We start from the raw sequence: 16013 nt of genomic DNA, 5'->3' as shown, positions 1-16013 counted from the left end.
TGATGTATGGATAACAATGTGTTACTAACATATATCAAATTAGGGTTTCCCCTTTTCTTTAATTTAATTTATATATACACAAATATAGGCTTAAGAGACATAACAAAGGACATGAAACTTAGTACTTGAAACATAGAAAAAAGGGGTTCCAAAGTAAAAAAATCTTGTAGGATATGGCAACATGGGATAGTGTAATTTCTTTTTTGCATTGTTTTCAGGAGAGAATATATATATATATATAAGAAAACAGTAATAAAAATATAGGTAAGAAACATTGAAACAAGGGTTTCATCACTGACGATTCTTCTTGTTTCTTGCTTGACCCAACATGATTTTTTTGCATTCATATATTGTTTCAAAGCTTTACCCTTTTCTTGATTTTTAGCTCCCTTCTGTAATTTCCTCTATCAATAATCAATCTTTATCTATATATATATGTATAAAACACTAAGGGTTCATGCACACCAGAGAAAACACTTACAACAACCACCAGAAACAACACAAAATTGTGTTATATTAATGTTGTCTTTGGTCTTACTAACATGAAGACAATTCCCTTACAGATATCCTTGAAATTTATAATTTTATCTTTAAAAATCGAATTCGCATTCTCCTTTTAAAAATTTAATAAATCTTATCACTAATTCTTAAGAAAAACCAAAGACGTAATAGGATGGGTGATAAATTTTATTTCCTCCAACAATGTTATATATATTAAAAAATAATTTTTTAAACATTTTTCTTACTTTGAGGAGTAAATCTCTCTAAAGAAAAATTATAAGTTATTTACTTAAATTATAATTAAAATTTGTCAGAATGTTTTAGCAGACATGTTGTACACTCTTTAGTTCTAAAAAATAGTGTTAAATATATATATATATTAAAAAGCTATTGCATGTCTCGATATTCAAATATTATAATTTTTGCTTTTGGTTAAGGGATCACAACAGTTGGTCAATGGCTTAAAAATCATTAAAACTGCTCTAATTTGGGGAAAAGATACAAACTTATTTAGGGATTTTCTTCTACAAAGAGATTTACCATTAAATTACCAGGTTAGTCTAAGTTTCTGCACCAAGGTCTTTTTTTCTTTTTCTTTTCTTTTTTTTGTTGAAAAGAAATCATAAAACTATTTTTATTTATTATCAAAATTTTTGAGTTTAGTAAGATAATTGAATTTCCTTTTCATCAATGGTGGAACATGACATTGAGTTTTGGAGGGTTTATTTAAATTTTTCAAAAATTGTGAGGGGTTTAATTAAAAGTTTTAAAAGTTTTGAGAGAATAAAATGAAAATTTTCAAAAATTTTGAAAGGTTTAATTAAAATTTTAGAACTTTTGAAAAAAGGGTCTAATTAAAATTTTAAAATCTTTAAAAGAGGTATTCAAAATTTTCTAAAATTTTGGGAGCCTAGGCCATTCTTGTTTTATTGTAGTTATTGTTGTGCAAATAGGGTAAAAGAGAGTAAATTATCGTACTAGAAAGCTACACTCGATTCAATTCCTAGAAAAGATTGGAGGGGTCATAAACAATCCTGCTTAAAACCAACCTTTTAGATAGAATTTCCTTCCAATGTAATTTAATAGCACAATATATCACTACAAATGTACCCTACAAAATATTGAAAGAAAAACAATAAAGAACATCAGAATTTTAAGAAGGTTTGGTAAATTACACCTACATCCTTAGACACTACAAAATATATTTCACTGCAAAAGATACAAGTGGAAAAATACAAATAGAAAGAGAAAAATTGTCTTAGGAAGGAAATGACAATTTTTGGGATGATTTAAAGTTGGAGAGATTACCTCTATTTCTAGTAGTACAAACACTCCACAACCTCGTATATTTTTTTTATTTTTAGATGTGAAATCGTGCTATTTCAATAGTTCAACCACTGCTTTTTATAATAATAGCAATACGAGATATGTTAACAAGCTATCAATTTAATAACAAGAGATTTCATGTGGTTTTAATTAAGTTGGTAATAGATTCAGAGTTCGATTTTGTTTATGAAAATCCTTCTCTCTCACAATAATTTTAAAATTTGTATTGCTTGTTTCAATATATATATATGATATATCTCTAAAGCTTTTTAAAAAAAATATATATTTAATTATGAACAATGATCATCATTACTTCATTTTCATTAGGTTAGGTATTGTAACAAGTTGAACTTAAATATTATATAATATATATTTTAAAATTAAAATTTGTCAATGAATTTATTCTCTCCTTTTTGAATCCACAAAACCTAGCTATATATACATAGGAAAATGGATAAAGAAAATGCTTGCCTTGCCCCAATTATCAACTTTGCTGAAACTAAGTATTTTCTCATTGTGGTTTGTTTTAAGGGAGATAAATTCTATTTTAATCCTTTCTGTACTATAAAAAAGATGCCCACAGTAGTATTCATGGGGTTTGTTTGTTGTTTTGATGTTAACAATATACATTGGGAAAGCGATGAAGTACCGCAATTAAGGAATTATATTTAATGCGCTATCGATGCATATCGGTAATGAGTTATGTGATGTTAATAGTTAAAAATTTTAGTTAAGAGTCAAAAATTTTAATTTTTCGTATTCTTTAAAGAGCTTTTAATGAGATGTCAACATATTGTTTATTGTCCGTATATGTATTTATGTGCTAATAATGTAATAAATGCAAACTTTTTATCGTGTTAAAAAACGTGTCATATTTTTCTCATTTTTTAGGGTTTATTTCATCAAACATTTCCCAACTATGATGCGGAATTTACATTGATTATTAAATTTTAAAATATTTTGATTGAGTTCTCAGAGTGTAAAATCGTATCAATCTAATTCTTCCATTTGTCTAATATCCAAATTGATAGTTAAGCTGGTAGGACTTTATTAATATGACACTAATATCTTGAGGATTCAATTAAAATATTTTAAAAATTTGAGACCGTTTAAAACATTTAACAATAATATAAACAACATTAAGAATGAACTAGATATGGTAATGGAATGGGTGAAAGCAGATGGTGCCGAATCTACTACTACCACAACTCTACATTTGGCATGCAGTACCCAACCACCAGCCCTTTCACCATTTACGTTTGAATCTTAAAAATTATTATCACATCTATGAATGTTGAGTAAATCTATTTCTACTCCGTCCCGTCTTAATTTAAACATACTTCTTTAAAAGAAAAAAAAAACATAAAGCATAAAATGTTTTTACCCTTTCAATATCTATATAATGCACTTTTAAAAATTTATCATTATAATAAGGTTACATGTATAAGGGTAAAATTCGATTTGGGTATTGCCATTCTAAAATAACCCCAAGTTTCCTGCATCTACTTGGGCTGGTAGATACATAATTGGGTTTAGATATATTCCAAAGTCTGATTTGAATGAATTATGTGAGTCCAATTGCTCAAATTCATACACCAAAAAAAGGTGGAAATTAATACAACTATATATCATGAGTAAATTTCAATTTCAATCCCTCCATCTTTTAAATTATAAGAATGGTTAAATTTCAATTTCATCTTTATATTTCATTCAAATTTGAGATTTAATCTATATACTTTAATTTTGACATAATTTGGTACCTCAACTTTTATAACTTCATTAGTTAGTCTAAATATTTTATTTTAATTAAAATGATTGTGTGACTTTTTAAGAATTATCTATATTAAATTCAAGTCCGTTAAATTTTTTTTTGTTACATGAACACGAAGTGAGTTTTTTTTTTAAATTTTAAAATGCCAGACCAATAAATTTAATAATAATAAAATTTAACAGTGTTAACAAATGAACCTAAATTTTTAAATTCAAAAAGTAGAGATTAAATTCCTGAAAATAAAAGTATGAAGATTGAAATTTAAATTTTAACCCTTAATTTTTTATTCTACAATTTAGTCAAAAAATAAATAATTTACCTAATGCGAAGCGTGAATAGAAACCATACTAATTTTAAATTAGGGAAAGGGGGTTAGAGTTTCGAATTTGTATAATTCTATGATAAGACTCATGAAAGTAATTTTACTATGGTTTCTTTAATTTATGAATTTATTGGATATTAGAAATATGCATTTGCAAATTCAAAAACTCATTTTTCCTAAATTAAATTTTAATTAATTTTAATCTTTTGTTTTTATTTCATTCACACAATTTATATAACAAACCAATACCAAATTCAATGCTCTTTAATTTCTTTCCTCGAGTGTATAGGAACTTTGATGATTTTCCCCTACTTTTTTTATATAACAAATCATGAAAGCTAAGATGAAAGTGAATTTTTCCTAAACCAGAGATTTCTACATGTCATCAAAATAAAAATCAACAACCGGCACTATAAGACGTTTGACATAATGTTTGGAACTACTTATAACCCCTTCTCAACCCATAAATAGAAGGATAATGCGCTTTAACACACTCAAACCCACGTCCTCTTGCAATGGCAACAATATTTATGCTAATCAAACAAAGACTCAATCAACAACAATGGATGATATTTATTTTGTCATGTAATTTCATTATTGGTGACATTTCTTATAATTAATGATGATTATGCGTGTGATTTAGTGATGAAATCTTATGATATCATTTTCGTCACCTATACATTGAACGTTATTTAATTATTAAAGACGATACGAATAATCAATGAAGAAATATAATTTTATCATACAAATAGCTATTATCAAATGCTAAAAATAAGATAACATTATACATTATCCCCGACAATACATATTAGTGTTTATCCGATTTAATCTGTAAAATCAACTCTTAAGAAACAATCAAAATGGAAAAAAAAAGAGGAAAGAAAGTAAGTAGTTGTATTATTAGGTATAAAGCTCACCAACTCAGAGGTAAATTATAAACAATGAACCATTGGGAAAAAAAACAAAGGGGCATGTGTTTGGTAAATTTGACTGATTCAATGTGAAATGCAAAATAAATACCAAACTTTGGCCAAATCCGAAAATACAGAGAAACTTTACATGCCGGCAAACAATAAAACAAAGTTTACATATCAATCAAGCCGAACTGTGATTTTATTAGCTTGAAAGATTCAAACTAAGTTTTTTTAATGATATTTTTTGATTTCGGATAATCAAATTAATTAAGTTCTAATTAAATACAAATTTTAATTAGGTCGAGAGTCAAATTTTAGAGAGAAAAATAAGGATGCTGATTGCATTACCAATTAAAATGACTTTTGATAGAAAGGAAGGACTGATTTTACTCGAAGAAGTGCCACAAAAGATCCCTTTTGCTTTAAGTTAATGTAAAGTTTATTTTTTTCGTTACACCAAAAAAAGAGTTTTTAAATGTTGTTTTCTTTATTCACAAGGGTGAATCCAAAAATTTTGGTTAGGAAAGATGAGATAAAATTATAAAATTTTGAAGGGGTCAAAGTTAAAAAGATTGTGTTAAAAAAGCTTAGATTAAATTGTTAACTTTTCATAAGGGCCAAAAATATAATTATTTCATTTAATGGAAGACTAAAAACATGTAACAAGGGGGTCAAAGTTCCTTCATACCCCTTATTACTACTTAAAATATTTTAACCAACCAATTAAAGGTCTTCTTTGTGATTTGGTGAACACTAATTAACTATGTAATCACAATACCATATATGTTCAAAACAAATATTTATGCCGGAATATGTATTGAACAACAAAGAAATTAGTATGATTTGTACCCTAAATTGTAAACAAGAATTCATTTTCAGTTGCATCATATCGTAATCAAGTAATCAATTACGATCAATATTATCGAGAAAAACACTAAAATAGTAAAACCAACATACTTTTTTTTAATTCTAATTATCTTGAGAGTAGAAATCAATAATCTCCTCAAGATTAAGTTGAAACAAAGAAGAACAATCATTTTGCATCAACCAAAGCATGTGTTCAAACAATATAGCATCCACATCCACCAAAATTACCCTCCCATTCTTCTCTCTTTTTTCACCATAATCTTTTTTCATTGTGTCGATCAAAACCCTAAATGGGCTCTCTTCTAACACAAAAGAGTCTACTAAAAACTCCCTCTTTTCTTTACCTGCCACCACCATCACTTGTCGATTCGATTCATCGTATCTGTCCTTCGTTAGAGGCCGGTAGCCTTGTCGAGACGCTGCGCTGCGTTTTCGTAACAACGAGACGGGCAATACCAAGCAATCCATCATCAATTATTAATAACTCAAAATTTTCTCAAAAGTAGTTGGTACATATATGATGTTATGGACTTGATATTGTGTTATGGCTAGATAAATGAACCATTTATATAATTGTGAAAATGGGGGTTTTGGGGTTTAAATAAAAATATGATAATTGGGAGTGAAAGTGAAAGATTTAGTGTTTGACAAGTTCCGGTTGAATAGGCCAAGCAACGGCTAGAGAGAGGGAACAAACGAGGGAATTTTTACAAGCAAAGCAAAGGGGAAAAGGTAGATTAAATAAGATCAAAATGAGCCATTAAGTCTTATACTTTGGGATAATTTTCGATTTAGTCCCATACTTAAAAAGTCTCGACTTTTCGGTTTAAAAAACCTAATCACCGATAGTACGAAGCAGTGTTTAGGCCCCCTATTGCTATCTCAAAAACAGGGTTCAAACACTGTAGTTGTCATTCTCTTTCCCCATTTGTAATTTTTACCAAAAAAACCTAGTTTAATCATTAAGACCGTTAGTATTTTCAATCAAAATTTATCAATTTGGTAAGTTGATCATGTTACCCTCATATAACGTGACATATAATTGACAAAAATAAACATGTAAAATAATAAATTTTGACAAAAAATACTAATAATATTAATGATGAGGCCAAGATTTTTAAATAAAAAATAATAGTATTTATTTTTTTAGCTTTTTGAGGATTAAATCTCAAAATTTGTTAAAATACAAGGACTAATGACAAATTTTAACCATTAAAGAATTGTACTTATGTACCTTGTATTTTATTGGTTTTTAGGTATTAGATTTGAATGACATTGAATTCGGATAAAGGAATTGGAATGTGACCCGTCGTTTAGACCAAATGTCACACTCAATTACCGATTAGTGTGGAATGGCCTTGAAGTTAGAATTTAGTACGTGGAAATAATTGTGCTTAGACATGTGCATTGATGGTTCTGTTTGATTTTGAGTTGAATTAATATGTGCTGACTCAATTTAGATTTTAAAATCATTTTAAGTTTATTTTATTTTGAATTTAGGTAATTTTGAATTTGAGTGATTTAAATTTGTAAATTCTTTTTTTTATCGAATTATTTCGAGTTTAGATCATTTTAGGTTACTTATTTTAAGTAATTTTAGTTTTGAATTATTTTTGTGTTTGAGTTATTAATTTTTTTCTATAATCAAATTGAGTCGAAATTTACATTAAGATTAATTATATCGAATTTCCGAATTCGAATCAAAATTAACAAATCTACTTGTGGAGAATGAGCAGTAGGGTTAGAACTTAAAACACCCAAAATATCGAAAGAATTTTATTTTTCAATTAAAAACCATATGAAGCGGATGATGAAACATAGGTCAAAGACCTCCAATGTTGTTGATGGAGAACAGTTTGTGTTGTATAGCCTACCTTCAAGTTGAGGTTTTAACCTAAACATCATCATTCACTTAAGCATGAGGATTATAACCCAAAAGTCTTTGAACTTTCATATATGTATTGTATCAATTCTATGAACTTTGTTAGGTTTAAATTTGTTGGCTTTGCCTAAAGGATGGAAATTGAAAATGTCGTATACAGATTGCATTGTGCATTTGGATTTGGTGGCACGAGACCAAATTTGATTTCAGCATTGAAGTGTGGGATTAATCCATTTCTTATAGTGAATCTTAATGTCATTGGAGAGGGGTCATGAATTTCAAAATTGATAGTGTGTTACAATTGGTTTTGAGACATAAATGTTTACTGTAAGGTGGAACAAGTTCAAATCTTGTTGTTCAGATTAGCTAAAATGTCAACATGACATGGACAAAGGTATGAAATGTGTGGAGGATTCATTGGACAATGCCTTTTGTAACTAAGAGGAGAAGGAAAGTAGAGACGAAAACAAAAACGTGATTTAATATGTAACATGTAAAATGAATTCCTGCATTTCTAGGATTCTTTTTGTGCTGAATTTTTATTTCTTAAGTTCAAACAACGAGTCATATATTTAAATATGAAATCTGAGCAACTTAAAGTTTAAGTGGATAATACCTTACAAGTGAATCACAACATTTGATATTAGAGCTAATTCTAACGTACTAGCAACGTGCCATTAAAGATAGTAACCCTTAATCATTGATTGGAGAGAATATCGTGATCCTAAAAAAAAATTTATCAATCTCATTTTAATCGCATATTGAAATTGATCTTTGTTGTACCCTTATCCTTTGGAAACACTCCTTGGTACAGCACTCATGAAAGTCCCCATTTGTCCCTTTGGGACATCCCATTGAAAACACTCTTCGACTTAACATTCATGTGGACCCTACTCATTAATTTGTATCTCTGACTCCAAGTATCGTGTCTCATTTGAAGTGATTTGCACATACATTCATCATTCTACTTAAATCTATAGTGCCAAACCATTTGATCACTTGCTTCTGACTCACTAATAAGAACTCAACATGTGACACCTCAATACTGCAACTAAGGGTATTAATTCACAGTCCTTAGAGACTAGTCTCTCTCTTCTCTCTCCTTAGACGTCATCCTTCTTCAACCTCCTCCAATAACCACCTTCGCCTTGTCCTAAATTAAGTGAATCACCCATCCTCACCTCCTTTTCTGCCTCGTTAGATTCACACATCAACAATGTTATCATAATTCTATCCAATGAACAAAAATGATGAGATTTAATAAATTAAAACAGAGAATACTTAAAGAATCAACGGACTGTTCAACAACCTACATCTGTCATGGAACAGTAATTAGTAAGCAATATGTATGTTATCGAATGGTGGTGCTGTTGACACCTTTCTCCCGAGCACTAATCACATTCAAAGACCTTATTGGAGTCACACAGATATGAATGAAAATTAAAGAGTTACTCGGCCTGCAATACAAGACTTGTTTTAACTCAAAATAGCTAAAATTGTGTGGACCATTTTGTTTTAATAAATATTATCAGAGTCTTTAAAACCAAGTAGAAGGAAACAAGCCAAAACACAGCAATGAGAACATCCCAGCAGGCCACCGCCCACACTCGACCAAGACCCCCTTCACCACATACTTTTGCACAGCACGAACCCAGACGAACAGCCGTACCCAATTAGCAGTGCCTAACCAAGCCACAGCTATTTACACGCACACTAACAACAGATCGGTGGCCCTGTAATTAGATTTAAAGTATTTTTGTTGAATAATGTGATGTAATTAGAGTGATATTTAATTATTGTCACTAGAACGACTTCTTTTGGATTATAATTCTTTTTATTGAGCTTCTGATCTGGTGATTAAGGGATTTTCACCTCATAAAACTCATCCAGATAGGGGTGTGGTCAAGCCAAGCCTAAATACTGTCAAGCTCAAGCTCAAGTTTGAGCTCAATACTTAGCTCAAGTTTGAGCTCAATACTTAGCTCAAGCTCGATTAAATTTATTTACCAATTTTTGTACTTAAAGCTTGAACTTGATCTCAACTCGATAAGCTTAGAGTTAATAATATATATTAACAGAAATAGCAAAATTTAATAGTATAAAAATATGAAAAACTTGATAAGGCTCATAAGTCGTTCGAGTCAAGTATTACTAAATTCGAATTCGGCTAAATCAATAACTCAAGCTCAACTCAATAATTACTAAATCAAGTTCAAAATTTTTCGAGTCAAATTTGAGTAGCTTGTGAGTACTAATATCTCATTAACACCCCTTCACCAGGTTTGAGTCTCCAAGAAAGTAATTGGAAGCAAAGTTGTTGGCTAATCGAACCGAGAACCAACCGAAGTACCAATCTGAAAAAAAATCAAACCAATTGACTTGCAAACCGATTACTAACGATTAAACTAATTTTTTACTTTTATGAATATTTTAATGATTCATTTAAAAAAAAATTTCTCCATTATGCTGGATCGTAATGGTATGTTAAAGATTATTCCTTTTAACTGTGCCTTTTTATCTTATTTACTATAATAATTCAAACCACATGAACTAAACAGAAAATCACCTAAAATTCTAAAAACTCGAATTTAACTCAACCCAAATTAACCTAATCTAAAACCAATCCGACCTACCAAAAATTCAGTGTGATAGATGTGATGGTTGTGTCATCTTTGACACTTAGAAACAATACTTGAGGGCTACTTGCCTGAGTTCCTGAAATACAGATGCAAATATCATAATAATAAACCTTAAAAGTCAAAACCAATTCCAACAAGGTTTCCAATAGCAAATATGCCATTTAAAAACAATGATGTACCATTTAGAACAAAATGTGTGTTCTAATATGCAAACAATAAAGCATTGTATTATAATGGCACATTTTGTTCTAAATAAGGTTAGCCTTTACAAGAAAACAACATAAACCAAATAGTCACTTGAAATAAACATATTAACAAAAACACTACAAGGGAAAAAAATGCCAAATAATTCAAGAAACCAGAGCAAAAGGATGGCTGCATGCTTTAAGTTGGAAATTGAGGCTTATTCACCTTACCATCACGGCAAATACATGCAATCGGTAGCAAGCGAACACACTCTTCACTATTCAAGTTTGCTGATACGAGCCAACGGGGAATCCTGTGTTTCTAGCACCTGATCTCATATGAGCCAGCCTTGGTAATATAGCGAACCCACTCGACTGTGTTATACCCACTCTTCTCCCACACCTGCAAAACAAGGATAATTTCAACATCAAAAGACTGCATAAAAAATAATCACATATGCATTCAGAATACATAAGAATGCTTACTTTAAGAAACCGGACCCGTAAACCAGAGGCTGTAAACATCGGAACCTGAGACAAGAATTCAAATACATTACAGATGTATTTTGCTTTTCTATATGCATGCTAACGTGTCAATAAACCATTGCTTAAGTTACCCGAAACTAATATTCTTTGCCATTTTCGTGAAATACAAATAACAAATAGAACCTTAAATTGATTCTTTACGAATAGATCATCCAACTATATTCCAAGTGCGAATCTCCCCCCCCCCCCCCGGTCCTCAAAATTCTCAATTTTCTGCACATCTAGAATATGATGAAATTCAAAGCACCAACAAGCGTTATAATTTGATTTCTATTGTAACAAACTAGGACAACAATTTTAAGTAATATTTTCTTTGGGTAAACTACATTAGTAGTCACCCAACTATGGTTTTTTTTTCTTTGTTGGTCACCCAACTATAAAAAATTATAAAATGGTCACTTAACTATTCAATTTTGTCCTTGGATTTTTGGGTGTTTCGATTTTTACTTTAGCCAGCTGATGACCAGAAAAGACAAAATTGAATAGTTGGATGACTATTTTGTAACTTTTCATGGTTGGGTGACCAAAAAAGAAATTTAGTAATAGTTGGGTGACCCCTACCATAGTTTACCCTATTTTTTCTACATTTTCAAAGAAAAGATATTGTGATGAAACAGAGCAAAAGTGACTTAAAAAATATTAATTAGTAAAATGGTATTTAATTGAGGCACCTGAAATTCCATCTGAATTGGTGGCTTTGTCCAAGACTTCTTTTCTGCCATGGTGGAAATTAACTCAACTTCTGCACTCAAGGTTGGCTCTGTTTGTCCGGGGAATTTTCTTATCCTAAAAAGTCGGATGAAAATGACATTAAACAATTACTGAACTTAATCTAAAGATAGACCAAAGTAGAGTGAATCTACGACTACAAAGGATAAACTCATTGGGCTTTATCGTCAACCAGATGGGTGCAGGGTCCAAGATCAGAGTTGTGGATAGTGGCATAGTGCTGGAACACAAACAAAGCTTTTGACTCATCCACTTTAGGATGAGAAGAAAAGCCAGCCACCAGATTCTTGATATTAATGTAGCATTTGGAAAACATGCACCAGTTAACAAACTAGAATACTTACTTCCATACCAAGCAATCAATAGCCGCATTGTACTTTGCTCGACCTGATGTTACTTGGAAACTTGTCTTTGCTGTTTGTTTAGGGACAGGAATTTTGACAACAACTCCAAGAGCAAACATTTTTGCTCCAAAGACACTTTTAACCTGAAATATTCTAAGAAATAAGCCAATAGCAGAATCATGAACTTCCAAGTATAGCCAATATCAAAATGTATGATTACAAACCTTAACATTTACTTCCATCCGTGTTCGACCAAGTTCCTTGATTGTTGGTAATACCCGAAAAGGAAGATTAACTCCCTCAGTGATACGGTACCTATGCATTCATCAATTCAAAAGAAAATTGAACAAGCATATACAAACAAATAATATATTGTAGAATCATTGGAAACCTGAGACAGTTCATCACCATAAAGGATTAAGTCATTCATTTTCACAATATATCTCCTGGTTTCTAGGTTCTAACGGCACCTATGGGTAACAGAAGCATTCTAACAACACAATCAGAATGCAGATTGGTAGTCTAAGAAGCAAGATATAAAATAAAAATTTAGCTATAACAGAAGTTGCATACTTTAGAACATAAACCACAAAATAAAGTAACAAAACTTGGCTACAACTGAAGTTGCATACCATATAAGTGAACTTAAACCACAAAGTAATTAAGTAAATAAAGGAAAAGACTCCTAAGCTTACTTCATTAATTCAAATTCACCATCTGGTGGCACAAAACTAACAGTCTTTTCAGAGTTGAATCTTGTAAGATTTACACATTGATGGAAAGTAACATCATCCAGCTCAATAGTCTTGCCACTGCAATATGTAGCATTGTTAGAAATGGAAATTATTAACAAACTTACATGCAAATGCAATATAAGCTCACATGAAAGATCAAAACTTCATCACAAAAATTGCAAAATGGACCAGAAAGAAGACAATAAGATGGTATATTAACAAAGTAAGGAAGCATAAGATGCAATGTTAATGCAAGTAGAAGTCACCTTTTAGCAGGACGGGATTTCATTTGTGATTCTTTCTCAAGCCCAATTTTATCATTCAAGCCCAATTTCAGATCAGGCATTCCAGAGAGGAAGCACTTCATAAGAATCTTGCCAGTGACATCACAACGGAGAACACTGCCTGGAATCACCAAATGGTTAATTTTCAGCAAAACAGACACCAACAAACAAAACCAGTTTCAAAACTATAACCAACCTTTTGAAGACATAAGTAAGTTTACACTTTCCACAATGTCTAGAAACACCTGAAACAAACAGATTTTAAACCATAGGAACCACCACATCCTATAGAAAAAGGAATTTGACAGAACTCAGAAGCAAGATTACCTCATTCTTTTTATAAACAAGTCCCTCTCTTCGCCAGCCAACAGCTCCTGTAACTTGTAATGTTGCATTTGGGATAGGCTTATCTGAAGCCTATTAATTTGTTACACATGGAAAATCAAACGGTAAGAGAATGCAACTTTACATTAAAGTTAAAGCACAAAAAAAACCTACAGCTGGAAAACAAGTATTGCTTACATACACCAAACCTCAACAAAAATAATCTGTAATGCATAAAATACAACAAACCTTGGATGAAAAGGGGGACCGCACTCCTTCTTGAGTAATGTAAAGCTTTAAAATTTCAGGAGAAAGATTTTGAGGGTAGCCAAAGTCCATAATTTCTGCAAAAAAATTACAGAAATCAAACATTTTATCATTCAAATAACATTTGAACCCAAAGTTAACCATTTTCTCCATCCTCCCTCTTTGCAGATGAAATGCCCGGTGTAGAAGTTAAGAAACAAACTATATCACTTATTAATTGCCAGTTAATTAATTAGTTGAGCCTGCAAGGAATCAGGGGCGGACAGTAATGGAGGCCTCAGGAGGCCCTCCCCCCCCCCCAAAAAAAAAAAAAGATTTGGAAAATTTCATTTTTCCCTTGAAAATTTTAATTTGGCCCCCCAATTTTATTCTTTAAATTTTCATTATGCCTTTTTTTTTTTGAAAATTTTAATTAAGCTCTTATAAATTTTTCTGAAATTCTCATTGATCTCACAAAATTTTAAAAAATTTTAATTAGACCCCCAAATTTTTTAGAAAAAAAAATCTCATTGAACTCCTAAAATTTTTGAAAATTTTAGTTACCCCCACCCCTAAACTTAGTCCCAAGATCTGCCATTGCAAGGAATACTCATGTTTCGGTTGCTACCACTAGTATTATGTCAATTCAGCTTCCTATCACAGTCCCTAACACCAGGAATCAAGAATAAAAGGTAAGTAGCGAATGCCAATACAGCACCGCAATAGAACATTAACTGAACACAGAAGTAAACAAACAAGAAGACGATGTGAAATGAGTAAAATTCAACTCTTAATGAATACATACCATCCAACAATTCATAAATCAGAACGAAATTATTACGAATAGCATCTTCATCAAAGGCACCACCGAAATATGATTTGAACATAGAAACAGCCTGCAAAAGGAGCAAAAATACCGGCATCAACTAGGAATTGAACATTTTGAAAGCGGAATATAAGGTAAATCTGTTGTATATAAATAAAAAGGAACAATATGAATGACTCTCTGACTACCTCAACAACAAATTTGAAAGCACAAGCCACATTAGCATTGCTGCTAACAACAATTACGATGTATACATTGCTGATTCTCATGTAAAAGAACGAGCAACCTCCAATCTGTCGCACAGGACATGTACCGAGTTCTTTCGTTTGCATAATATGCATCCGAAAAGCATCAACCATATTTCCTCTACATGATGTAAATTACACGAATCAAACACACAAAGAGAAACCTACAAAGCTCACTCAAACATCGTAAATACGGAAATTTAAAAACACAGCTAAAATAATTCTATCTATAGAAGGCTTATAGTAGCTCGAACTGAAGGAAAAGAGACAGAGGCAGAGAGATAGTGTTACCCGACATCGTCACGATAGAGACGATTAATGAGGACATCACCGCGGAGATTCAAGAAGTAGATGGCGGAAGCGGCCACCGGCATCTTCGATCCAGCGGATCGCCGTCGCACGTTAAATGAGATGAAATGGATCGACGGTGGTGGAAACAGGTGGCGGAGACGGATCTGGAGAAATATAGGACGCTGGCGTTCAAATTTTTTTGAACGAATTACGGAGATGGAGTTTTTTCAGATTTTAAAGAAAAAGAAAAGTTAAGTTAGCTGTTTGAGAGATCTAATTATCAAAGTGATATTTGATTTTGGCACTGTTTTGCTTACCCGATTAGATGGACCGGAAATGGATTAAGATATCAGTTTAGAATAAAGGTTAGATCAATTGATTCGTGGATTGGTGGAATTGATTAATTGAATTAATTTTCTCTATATTTTAATGTTTTTAAATTTTTAAATAATTTATTCAATTGAATTAGATGAACCAATCGAATTCATCAATCTCAGAAAATTAATAATTTAATCAATTTAATCACTAATCCGAAATATTTTGATAAATTTTTCTACATAATTTTTCTAGGAAACCTCCTCATCTAATGTATTGCTAAATTTCAATATTTATAATTGTCTAGTTCCATTTAAAATATATAAATTGTAAATTGTAACAATTTTGTTTAATTTTCTAATGGTTGTGGATAATTTAATTAAACTTTTTAGCTTTTCATTGAAAATCAGAACAAAACTCCATTTGATTTATATATTCAATCATCGACGCAAATATTTTTTATAAATTAGTTCTAGTTGCTGACTCAACGTCGGGCAACCAATTTCTCCTTACTTGTTTGGTAATCAAGAGGTAACTCGTTTAAAATTACTTCCCTAATTAATAAATAATCTCGTAACACAACGCCCAAGATTTAACTTACCGACAACATTAAAAACTAGAAAGACCTAATTTTAACCAATAAACTCAGCTCAACAGGGTTCATTTAAGCTAGATCATACACCCACACCATGTAAACGTAAATTACAATATAAACGAGTTAT

At 31.0% G+C, this 16013-nt stretch overlaps 1 protein-coding gene across 1 annotated transcript; it reads right to left on the bottom strand.

Annotated features, from left to right (window-relative positions):
- Positions 1–10350: 10350 nt before the first annotated feature.
- Positions 10351–15344, bottom strand: LOC107933736 (AP-2 complex subunit mu). Its single transcript, XM_016866020.2, has 13 exons — positions 14977–15344; positions 14629–14806; positions 14420–14510; positions 13618–13712; positions 13372–13461; positions 13241–13289; positions 13027–13165; positions 12722–12838; positions 12251–12341; positions 12027–12169; positions 11625–11739; positions 10894–10938; positions 10351–10810 (listed from the first exon to the last, which is right to left on the bottom strand). The coding sequence occupies exons 1-13, from the start codon at positions 15057–15059 to the stop codon at positions 10730–10732; spliced, it is 1317 nt and encodes a 438-aa protein (XP_016721509.1). The 5' UTR covers positions 15060–15344; the 3' UTR covers positions 10351–10729.
- Between the last annotated feature and the right edge of the window lie 669 nt (positions 15345–16013).

Source organism: Gossypium hirsutum, chromosome D03 (assembly GCF_007990345.1).
Source record: "Gossypium hirsutum isolate 1008001.06 chromosome D03, Gossypium_hirsutum_v2.1, whole genome shotgun sequence".
Classification (NCBI taxonomy): Eukaryota; Viridiplantae; Streptophyta; class Magnoliopsida; order Malvales; family Malvaceae; genus Gossypium; species Gossypium hirsutum.
This window is presented reverse-complemented; position numbering and strand designations above follow the sequence as displayed.